General features: G+C 36.8%; 1 protein-coding gene across 6 annotated transcripts in view; it reads right to left on the bottom strand.

Annotated features, from left to right (window-relative positions):
- LOC117421187 (phospholipid-transporting ATPase VD-like) overlaps positions 1-12,192 on the bottom strand; it is a 32,011-nt gene that overhangs the window by 8,166 nt on the left and 11,653 nt on the right. For all 6 annotated transcript variants that reach the window (XR_004547463.3, XM_059032656.1, XM_059032657.1 and 3 more), the window contains 8 exons: positions 4,624-4,828; positions 4,160-4,245; positions 3,666-3,772; positions 3,441-3,572; positions 2,509-2,889; positions 1,933-2,159; positions 1,082-1,267; positions 266-893 (listed from right to left, as the gene is read on the bottom strand). Coding sequence is in view for 5 of the 6 variants with exons in the window: in XM_059032656.1 (XP_058888639.1) it covers positions 266-893; positions 1,082-1,267; positions 1,933-2,159; positions 2,509-2,889; positions 3,441-3,572; positions 3,666-3,772; positions 4,160-4,245; positions 4,624-4,828 (1,952 nt within the window). In the remaining variant the exon portion in view is untranslated. The remainder of the gene's footprint in view (positions 1-265; positions 894-1,081; positions 1,268-1,932; positions 2,160-2,508; positions 2,890-3,440; positions 3,573-3,665; positions 3,773-4,159; positions 4,246-4,623; positions 4,829-12,192) is intronic.

The following is a 12,192-nucleotide window of genomic DNA, read 5'->3' as shown; positions in this document are numbered from 1 at the left end:
TAGAAACAGAATATGCTGTTCCTCAATAACTATCCTGGAGTACTGGAACCATTCCAAACCTAGAACAATTCAGTGAAGCAGTCTTTTCGACGAGAAACTGGTGGGGATGTTATAAAATGGCACCAAAGTTTTATAGAGTTACAGAAAGAACAATAAGAACATAAACCACCACCACCCAACAGTCTAGTTCAGCTACAGGGAGAGACTGCCCATTAGTGTATAATGCTTATGTTTTCCCCAAGCTAAGGAGCTGTAAAAACTCTACCTTTGGGTGAGCTGTCCAAAAGATCCATTACAACTGAATCTGCACCCTTGGAGTAAACAACAACTTGACCGGTGACTGGATGCCGGACAACTACAGACATCCTTTTCCTCACAGAGTCAAAGGGCAAAATGTGTAAAAGTTGAAAGTTCAAGTCTCCAAAAGCAGCTAGGTGGACTGTGAGCTGGTCAGGAGTCCGAGCTCGTAAAGTGCATTTGTAGGCTCTAGCAGCGTGGACTAAAGCAGCTTCGTCAGGGCTCTCGGCCTCGTAGTTCAGCTCACCAGCACCGGGCTGCATAGCGGTAGATTCACTTTTGGAAGGTAAGCTGCCAGCAGCTTCCTCTACCTCTGGCTGGTACTCTGTGTTACAAGGAGACTGGTTCTCACAAGGCTGGTCATTCTGAGAAGATCCAGAAACATGTTCTTCCTTTCCTTTGACCAAGGTGGGTGTTTTTGTCCTTGTTTTGAAAATATTAAGTCTGCTTTTAAAACTGCTGGGACTGTCTGATGGAGAGTCTGTGCCATTTAGGGTGGAAGGAGTGCTAAAGCGACGAACAGAGAACCTCTGAAATAACTGCTTGATCTCTTCCAAGGATTTCAGCGGCATTCGGCCAGTGTCTGGGAATCGGGCCTAAAAAGAGTGGAGCAGGAAGGTGGTTAGTGTGGGGTTTTGACTTTTAGATCCTCACAAACGGTTTACTTTTATTTACTTGTATACATTGTTTTTGTATCACTTACAAAAATCCCCAATTTGTATAAACCTGAAATTATACATTTCAATTGCATTATGCATACTGTATGCCAAACTGGAAAACATACCCGTTGTCTTGGCTGGTTAGGGTAAGACACCACAACAGTATTGCAGACAGCCAGAGCAAGAAAGAAGTCTATGATGTATGTTGTTTCTAGACAGCCACTTTCAGAAGATTCACCCAGCATGAAGGAAGGTGAGGAGATCAGGTTGTACTTCCTCAGGAGCTGAGGGTCAGGCACTACATCCCGCTCCTGTTGAGAAAGAAAATGAGAACATGATTTGGATTATTCTCTGTATAAATGGTGTAGTGTCCTCATGCCATGTTCATATTTAAATACTGACATATCATCACATTCATCACATAGTTGTTAACGTCTGGATTTATCCAAACTCCTATTCTCTGTCCCATATGACAGAGGTCTGTGTAAACAGTCTGCAAGATGACTGGAGGTCACCCAAGTGTTTTCCAGAAGTGTACTTGGAGTAGTGGACTATGCTGTCCTTCTGCCTTGAGTAAAGGCATTTCTGGTTTTTGTCCATAACTGCGGGGTACACTACAAATATTACCAGTTGCCATTTTGTCAACTAATACCCCAAAACCCACTTACACGTTTTTAAAGACATGTAAAACGCACAATTTTGCTACAGAAAATCGATAAAAAATGTGCTTCTTATTTGTAAAAAAATATACCGCTCATTAATAGTGACCTGAATGAAAGGCTGCAAAATTACAACTTGTCTTCAGGAGAAAGGATCAGTGAGCAGAGAGTAACTCAGTAGGTACTGCAGCTGCAACTGAACCGTGAATATAAATGCGACTTGTCTAGAAGATTTATGAGATTCCTATAATGATAAAAATCAGAATGCATATTTTCCTCATCTGAGAAAATTCCAGTCTAAAAACAGCAAAACTAACCATTCTGCTACTGAAAGCCATATGACGAGGGCTGTGGGTGTCTGTCTGAGCATCTCCCACAGGCAGAGATGGACAGCGGTCAGTAAGGGTGTTCAGGGAGGAAGAGCTCCGGGGCCTAGTCAGGGTCTTGCAGCTCTGTGCCTTCAGATCTGACTTGGTGTTCAGAGTTCCAGTCTGATATTCCTCATCATCAGAGTCAACATCCTGGTACAGCTCCAGCCTTTTTCCTGTTATAAAATGTAACCAACTGTTGAAACTTCAGCAAGGGATTCTTAACAGTGCTTATTTACTTTTTAAATCAGAAAAAAGCATGAAGATGTCTAGCATACTTATTTATAATTCAATATATACAAAAAAAACACTGTAAAACAATTATAAAGCACCTTTCACACAAGCCGCAAATTTACTCAACAGTACAGTAGCTTAATTCCCTAGCACAGCATTGTATGACATTAGTGTTCAAGAAGAATTGGAGAATGTGGCTGTGGCACCAAGCACTCATTTTGAACATCTCATGTTTCTGGGGAAAATAAAAACCTAACAAAAAACAGAGTCTATACTTCTTTCTGAGCCTACCGTTGTCTTCATGAGAATACTCCACACCCGCGATGCTGCACCTGCGGAAAACCATCTTGTTCTCAGTGAGGGTACCGGTTTTGTCAGAGAAAATGTACTGGATCTGGCCGAGGTCCTCTGTGATATTGAGAGCTCTACACTGGATGGTTGAATCCAATTTTTTATTGTACAGGTCAACATCATTTTGAATAAAAAAAATCTGCCCAAGTTTGACTATTTCAATAGACACGTAGAGGGAAATTGGAATTAAAACCTGTAGCACAATGATCATTGTCCAAAACATGTAAAAGCCTGCCAATGCTGGATGAGTTTGTTTCCCATTAGGCTCTGGCACAACAAATGGAGGGTCCTCTGCAAAGTTGTTCAACCATATCCCATGTCCTTAAGTAAGACACACACAAAAAAAATTACATCTTAGATTGCTACTCATTCAGTGAATGTAAAAAAAAAATAATAGAAATGCACAAGTGCTAATAAAATCAGGACCACTTAGATGATTGTTAATGAACCCCTACTGAACCTCCACCTCAAAATGTAAATCCATGTTGCCCAGTATTTAAGATTCACCTTTTTTAGTTACTATAAAAAGGCTCTCCTTTGATTTAACATCATGCATTTCATCCACATATAAAGTACATTGTGTGTGCCTCACTGTTTCAGACAGGTACACATTACTTATTTATTCATCCATTTATTTTTTAATCTGTGTTTTAAGGGTACAATTACAGTTGCAACATTAAACCGGACAGTATTCTCAAAAGTCAGGGCTGGTCAAATGTATGTATTTGTTTCTTCAGTTCCAAGGAGATTTATTTTTCAATGAAGCATGCTGCCTCCTGGTGTGCCATTATTGGTAAATGCACTGACCAGTATGGATTTATCTGCCCACACCTCCCAACAGGGCACATATGCAGTACTTCATTTACAGTTACCTATAGCTGTGGTCAAGCACATCAGGAGAAGTAGAACAACACTCCATAGGACATCAACATTCAGCCTCCTTTCCAATTTGCTGCGCTTGTAACGGGGCCCACTGTTGTTCAGCATCGCTTTGGTCTCATGTCCTTTAAAATAGGGAACACATGTCTACAATGGCTATGGTGTACAGCTAACTGTAGAATACAATATATATATATATTATATATATGAAATCTTACCAGCATAGACAACAATGCCAACAACAGCTTCTGTATTTCGTATTGTGCACCCCCGTAACAACAGGCTCTCTTTATACAAGCCAACGCGTTCTTTATTAGGATGTTCCCTAAAACAAATTCAGCAAACACAGTTTCATGACTGAGTATCGTTTTATTTACAAAATAGCGAACTAGAAACTGTGTTCTTCCCCAGGCAACATCACGTAAACCAGCACACAATTTGCCATCTCATACGTTACTCTACAATGCCTCTTTCAAATACATTCCAGAAGTGATATGTACTCTTGGGTTAAAGAGTTTCACTTTGATCAAAGAACAAGCTCATTTCCATATTGTTGCATAAATAGAATATATAAAAAATGTCACACTAGATTGAATGCTATACACATGCATTTATATAAAATAACTTTAATAACAAAAACTATAACTACATGTCATTTCAGTCAATCAGTAATAATAAGAAGTTAGAATGCTAATGCAACAAATCTACTTACATGAAGCCTCTAAACCGATTCAGGTCATTGTTGGGACTTTCACATTCAATTCTACTGTTAAACTTTTCAGGATTCACTTCAAAGCCCTGAAAGCAAATCATCTCAATATATTTGTAACAGAACATAGTGTTTTTCCTAGAGTCAATCGACTCAGATTTAAAATAACAAATACTAAATAAATCCAAATAAAACTGGTCCACATTTTTAACTGGTAGAGGACAAACATTTACACATGGTACGCATAAGCAAATGTTTTGTGTTTTAAGTGGTTCCCTATTAATATTTTCCTAACTTAAACAACTAAAAAACAACAATCATAAAAGGTAAATCTGCATGCCCTACAATGCATCCACAGTAATGTATGCACATGTACAAATGTATATGGCTGTGGCACCAATGCCTTCTCTATATCTCTATTGCCAGGGAAATCCATTATAAATCCACTTGTATTCCTGCTGTCTTACCTGCTCTGGAAATCCTTTGACTACTTGTCTTTGCTTAAGATTGGTTTCTCCATCCAGATTTGCAGTTTCAATGTGACAGATACCGTCTGGATCAGAAGAGTAGATAAGAACCATGTCTGCAGGAATGATCTCATTGCAGGAGAGTCGGATGAAGTCTCCAACATGGACCTCCTTCCAGCATTTATCAACATATTGCCGATGTTTCCTGGAATAATATTACAAGTGCATCAAGATAAAGTAGTGTACCATGAAACCAATACACAAAAATGTCAACCAAATACTGTATATTCCCTACAATGCAACCATGGAGTGTTACTACACTGCAAATTAGACACATATTCTAGTTTTATATGTTTTTTTTTTCAGATTCAACGGTGTCAATATCTGAAGATTTGCAGTACCTGTTATACAGTATTATTGAAGGGGTTTGGATTTTATGTTTTTATTTTTTTTAAATATACGGCATTACCCAGCCTCTTCTTCTATCCTGTATGTCCCTCTTTCACAACCTAAACCCACCGATGGATTCTTCTCAAGATACTGGATATTAAAAGGAAGGAACAAGGGATGTTTTCAATACAGCATAACAAGGAGATGTCAAAAGTTAAAGCTATTATCACACATGCAAAAAAAAATGTCCCGTTGTAGCAACTGGACTAGCGGGTTTCTAGATACATGTATGCAAACCTCAAAAGTATGACATATGTGCGTGGACCCCCCTCCACTATATCCCCTGGAAGGGATATGCATCTGGTATCCTGTCTCTCTATACAGCGCTTCCTACAGCCACTGATGGACTCAATGCAAACAAACATTTTGTTGCCATGCAGGGTTGCCACCTTTTCCACAGACCAAACCCTGACATATTTCTCAGCCATGTAATACAGTTTAACACAATACCACCAGGTCTCGGTACAAATCAATAAGAGTGCAATATACACAGGATTGTGCTGTTGATATTTGTAACAATCGAACTTGCAAGTCAGAAAAATAGTAGCACTGAAACAATTCTCTGAAAATTCATCAAATTGGGGACTAGCAACCAAGGCCCTCTACATGCAGCTTTCAAAATGCTGGGATAGTGTTCAGACCTTGTTTCACAAGGAAGCAGTTTCGTTTTTTTTACAGGCTTTCAATAAACTATAATACCATGTACAGTGTATTCCAAGAAAAAGCTACTGTAGTCATATTCATTATTTCAATTATTATAATATTAGCATTTACTCGATTTGAATTGTGTTGCACATTAAAATTTCACTACTCGAAACCAAGAGGTTGAATAAGGTGATGCTAAACAGAGGGCTGCTTATTGAAGGTGCCTATCATTCACTTGTATAGTATTAAAACATGTAATCCTTTCCTTTCTAAAGTTGAATTGCTGGAAAGAGAAACCGATACAGTTCACGTAACCATAAAACAACAACAAAGTTTGTAGTATAAATTATATTCAGTTTGATTTATCTAGAGAAAATTACATTTGTATATAGATGGCTCACCTGGTGGGTAAGTAAATGAATCATGGTTAGTAAAACAATCTCACCATGGGGAAGACAGCCCGGCACTCAACCCATAGCTCTCAGCTTAATTAGGATATGGCAACTCAGCATGGGGACACCAAGTTGTGTGTGAGCACATATTCTACGGCAACAAGAATAGCTGCTTAAATGCAACTGCATATTATTTAAACTGTGACAGAGAATCACTTCCTTTGTGGTTAGAACAGTTATGCAAGCACTAGTTTCCCCACACAAGGCCATACATTTTTACTGAAGTTGTTAAACTGTATTACTTAGCATAAAGACGGCGACCTAAAAAGGCCATTTGTATTATCACCATTTATTCAGTGCTAAATCAATAAAGTACTATGAAGCTAAACGAAATACCAAACATATTATACAGTACCTGCTGTATACCTAACAGAGTGTTATTGATCTTTCTATCCGAGCTGAGTCTCTGGTTATCCTCCCAGACAGTAATCAGGAGAAGAGCGACTATGGGAATGACTGCAATTTTAGGTTGGAAGGTATTCACGACTGGCACAAAATTCAAAGCAGCAATAAAAATAAATGTTCACAAATCTGTGAAGCTGTTCAAAAAGATTTGTTTGGAAGAAAATACTAAACAGTGTACTTGTTAGTCCAAATCTCGTTTACAGAATAAATCATCTTCACCCATTTGGAGGAATCTTTGTTCAATGGAAGCTTACTAGTTCCTTCACTGCCATTGTAAGAACTAATATTTGGTTTATAGTCAGTTTGAACAACATTGTGCTACCATCTATCACCTTGGACTTTGAACTGTGGCTGTTTCCATACCTTGACTGATGGTTTCAGTAGTGTTTCAGTCTGTTAATATACCACTGGAAGAAATATTATTCCACCTCTTACAAACAGCTTGTAGACACATGGCCACGAACAACAGATTTGTGACACATGTGATGTAAAAATAAATAAATAAATTAGCTTCCCTGTGCTGGTTTAGATATTGAGAGCTAGCAAATCTATCATATTTGTAATGAAATTGCCATGTCTTATTTCCTTGTTTATCTCTATACAGAAAACCAATGAGTGCTAACCAAGGTTGATACATTAGCGATATTATCAACTTGAAATATGTCGATATTTGAAAGAAACGGTTAGATGTGAAAAGGAAAAGTTGATGCCGATTCCTGGTATAAAATATCTTCCTGTGGTGCAGCACAGTTTCACTCCAATGATCTAGTTGCAATAAGGCCATGTGATCAACACTAAAGCACAGACATGATTATATACAGAAACAGTTTGACTTCTATTGCATTGAACTTAGAAAACCTGTAAACCATGAGGGAAGAAAAAAAAAAAAAAAAATCAATAACCTTCATAACTAAGTTTTTTTTTTTTGCGAACACCAAAGCATACCCTTTGCCACAACAAAGTGCATGTACTGTGTGTAACCTAATATGATTTATAGACGCATCATCTTGTGAAGCAATCAAGTTTAATACTGACGTATGATGGACATTTCATTACCAGTAGTCCAGACAGGAACTAGAAGTAGTTGTAACGAACAATTCTATATCTCTGTTGTGCGCTTTCATTTCTCATGTAGGCTCACACATTGGTTTCCATCCACATGTTCCTTGGGACTGCAGTAGGCATGGTAACTTCTGCCCCAAGCCGCCAGTTAAAAAGCTACCTTGAATCCCTGGAGCAAATACCTCCGATGGGATTCTGTGACTGCGAGAAGTTTAGTCTGCACAATATTTGATTAAAAATATGTAATTGTCATCAGCGCAGCACAGAAAACAAACAGCAAAAGTGGTCAGTCTTTTAGATCAATTCAACAGCTGTAGCAAAACACATTTTTTTAAAGAATTAAACCAAATATAAAATCAGAAATATAGATTGTTTAAATTGAATATGCACAATAGAAACATGATTTGTAAAGCTATTATAAATAATAAAAATAAATCAGCAGTTATGAAAAAATGTCAAGTTGCAAACTTAACACTTTCATCAGTTTTTTATTTTGTTTTAATTGAGTAAATAGTTGGGGTTACTATTTGTAATTGTTTTTATTTATGTATTCCATTTCTGTGTGTTTGTTTAATATTAATGTCACCCAAAATTAACACAAGAGATTTGTAATCTACCTGCCCAGAATGGGAGAGCTGCAAGTGTAAAATAAAAATACAAAAATATACATAAATATTTATATTGTAAGTTTAAAAGACAACATGTTATGCAAGAAGAACATGTAAAACACCAGCATAGTACTATTTCTCTAGCCTGAACAGATGCTGGAGTTGCAACAGTATGTTTGTAATAGTGTCCCGGATACAGCAAACAGGTTTTGCAAATATATGAAAATGAGTGTCTGTGCAAGGTATGCTTTGATTTGTTTTTGTTGGTTTTATGTTAGAGGCACCATGTTGGGGGTCAGCCAATAATAGTGGCGGCCAGATTCACAGTTATGGGTTGAAATTGGCTAGCGTTTTCATAATATCAGGTATAATATCTTGGGGTTAAATACAGAAATATTTTAAAGAGGGACAATGATCTATACCAGGGATACCAAGATATTTAGTGAGCAAGTCGTCTGAGTGACGTTATCCAGTAATCCTGTACTGCTTTCCTAGAAAAAGGAGAACATTTTCGGGTACCATTCTACTTGTGATATGTCTTGCTCATTAGAATATTTTGCATATCTATCTATCTATCTATCTATCTATCTATATATATATATATATATATATATATATATATACACAGTACTGTGCAAAAGTTTTAGGCAGGTGTGAAAAAATGCTGTAAAGTAAGAATGCTTTCAAAAATAGACATGTTAATAGTTTATATTTATCAATTAACTAAATGCAAAGTGAGTGAACAGAAGAAAAACCTACATCAAATCAATATTTGGTGTGACCACCCTTGACCTTCAAAACAGCATCAATTCTTCTAGGTACACTTGCACAGTTTTTGAAGGAACTCGGCAGGTAGGTTGGCCCAAACATCTTGGAGAACTAACCACAGTTCTTCTGTGGATTTAGGCAGCCTCAGTTGCTTCTCTCTCTTCATGTAATCCCAGACAGACTCGATGATGTTGAAATCAGGGCTCTGTGGGGGCCATACCATCACTTCCAGGACTCCTTCTTGTTCTTTAAGCTGAAGATAGTTCTTAATGACTTTCGCTGTATGTTTGGGGTCGTTGTCATGCTGCAGAATAAATTTGGGGCCAATCAGATGCCTCCCTGATGGTATTGCATGATGGATAAGTATCTGCCTGTACTTCTCAGCATTGAGGAGACCATTAATTCTGACCAAATCCCCAACTCCATTTGCAGAAATGCAGCCCCAAACTTGCAAGGAACCTCCACCATGCTTCACTGTTGCCTGCAGACACTCATTCGTGTACCGCTCTCCAGCCCTTCGGCAAACAAAATGCCTTCTGCTACAGCCAAATATTTCAAATTTTGACTCATCAGTCCAGAGCACCTGCTGCCATTTTTCTGCACCCCAGTTCCTGTGTTTTTAGTGCATAGTTTCGCTGGCCTTGTTTCCACATCGGAGGTATGGCTTTTTGGCCGCAAGTCTTCCATGAAGGCCACTTCTGACCAGACTTCTCCGGACAGTAGATGGGTGTACCAGGGTGCCACTGTTTTCTGCCAATGCTGAGCTGATGGCACTGCTGGACATCTTCCGATTGCGAAGGGAAGTAAGCATGATGTGTCTTTCATCTGCTGCAGTAAGTTTCCTTGGCCGACCACTGCGTCTACGGTCCTCAACGTTGCCCGTTTCTTTGTGCTTCTTCAAAAGAGCTTGGACAGCACATCTGGAAACCCCTGTCTGCCTTGAAATTTCTGCCTGGGAGAGACCTTGCTGATGCAGTATAACTACCTTGTGTCTTGTTGCTGTGCTCAATCTTGCCATGGTGTATGACTTTTGACAGTAAACTGTCTTCAGCAACCTCACCTTGTTAGCTGAGTTTGGCTGTTCCTCACCCAGTTTTATTCCTCCTACACAGCTGTTTCTGTTTCAGTTAATGATTGTGTTTCAACCTACATATTGAATTGATGATCATTAGCACCTGTTTGGTATAATTGTTCAATCATACACCTGACTATATGCCTACAAAATCCCTGACTTTGTGCAAGTGTACCTAGAAGAATTGATGCTGTTTTGAAGGCAAAGGGTGGTCACACCAAATATGGATTTTTGAAAGCATTCTTGCTTTACAGCATTTTTTCACACCTGCCTAAAACTTTTGCACAGTACTGTATATATATATATATATATATATATATATATATATATATGTATTCTTTTTTAAAGAGGAGACTATTATCTATTCAGAGATACCAAGATATTTAGTAAGTAAAGGGTCTGAGTGAAGAAAAATGGGCAATACAATCCCCACCACTATCGATAGCCTATCAGCATGGCACAGATGTAAGGAAAAAAAAAAATCACAATCGACTGTCTGCAGTTTTTGTTATTTTAGGCGATAATGTACACCGATATTCATGCTTGAATTTCTTCCAGCACAGAATTTAATTTTTGGTTTGGCAGGCCTACTAATAACGCAAGAAACTGAGCATCATTTTCCTTGCTGTACTGTGTAACATGCGACTAACCTGCAGTAAACATGTCTCAGAAGAGCGTGTTTGGAACAAGAATAGGATAGCTGAGTTGTGTGCAGCAAAACAGACTTTATGCTACATTAAATCAAACAATGAACTGCGAGTAGAATATTATTCTGATGCTTTTTATTTATTTATTTGTTTGGTTGAATCCTAAATACCATTTATGTTTTAAGTTATTATTATTATTATTATTATTATTATTATTATTATTATTATTATTATTATTATTATTATACAATGCACTTCAAAATCACCTTTTGTAATTTTTGTTGATCTTGTTTAATCTGCATTGGTTGCAGGTGTATTGGGTGGTATTTTGAAAAAGAAATTGATTATTGTGCTGTCTTTTGTTAGTAACAAATTTGAATTTGAATGTCATATTTATATTTTTTGATTAAGTGAACAATTTGTTGTGCTGCATTTTTAAGCAGTTATGCTTAAAATACGAATTTAACAAAAGTTGTTGTAGTTGACATTGCGTAGGATTCATTTTTGTTTTTTACTGTACAGTATAGGTAGAAGTTATAATACGCAATGTTTGACAGCAAGTGGCTATAAAAGTTAATATCACATATTTTTCTACAGAAGTGTTTTACTAGTACAAATGCAAACTGTTATTTTTGTGTGATTGTTGTAAAACAAATGTACAAATTGCTGTCCAGCACACAATAAAATACTAAGTTATTCTTTGTATTTATTTTCTGAGGTAAATGCAACAAGTAAACAATACCTGTTAATTTTTTGTCAAAAATACAACAAATAAACGATATCTGTCTTCTGTATCATCATCTATTATTATCAGTATCCAATCGCGTTGGCCGATACAGAACGATAATCACCAGCTATCGGTACATTAATCTGCCAAAAATCCAAACAGGTGGAATGATTAACCCTTTATAGGGCACACATAGACTCTGTCATGCTAGATTTTTGTACACACATTTTCTGAGAGACTGCTGAAAATATGGTAGATTGCATATTTCATTTTTCCATTTTGCAAAAAAATTACAAAAATAAAATTAGGTGCCAAATGTGTCCCCTTGCTCAAAAAGGGTTAAGAACCTACAATATTTTCATTGCCAAAATTAAAATAAATATACATACAACAGCAACTGTTTATTTCATGTTTGTGTTCATTGTGTAATGTTCGCTGCAGAAAATCATGTTATTGAACTATAAACATATTTCTTCTGTTCTTTTGGTTGTCAATGCAGATTGAAAGATTCTCATTGTATTCTCATTATCTTTTCTTATGTACACGATGTATATGTATTATTATTATTATTATTATTATTATTATTATTATTATTATTATTATAATACTGTCATTTGTAATACTAAATTATTTATTACTGCAGTATTTAGTATGTGTATGTGTGTATAATATATATATATATATATATATATATATATATATATATATATATATATATATATATATAACACAC

Source organism: Acipenser ruthenus, chromosome 1, assembly GCF_902713425.1.
Source record: "Acipenser ruthenus chromosome 1, fAciRut3.2 maternal haplotype, whole genome shotgun sequence".
NCBI lineage: Eukaryota > Metazoa > Chordata > Actinopteri > Acipenseriformes > Acipenseridae > Acipenser > Acipenser ruthenus.
Note: the sequence above shows the minus strand (reverse complement) of the source record. Positions and strands in the feature narration are given on the sequence as shown.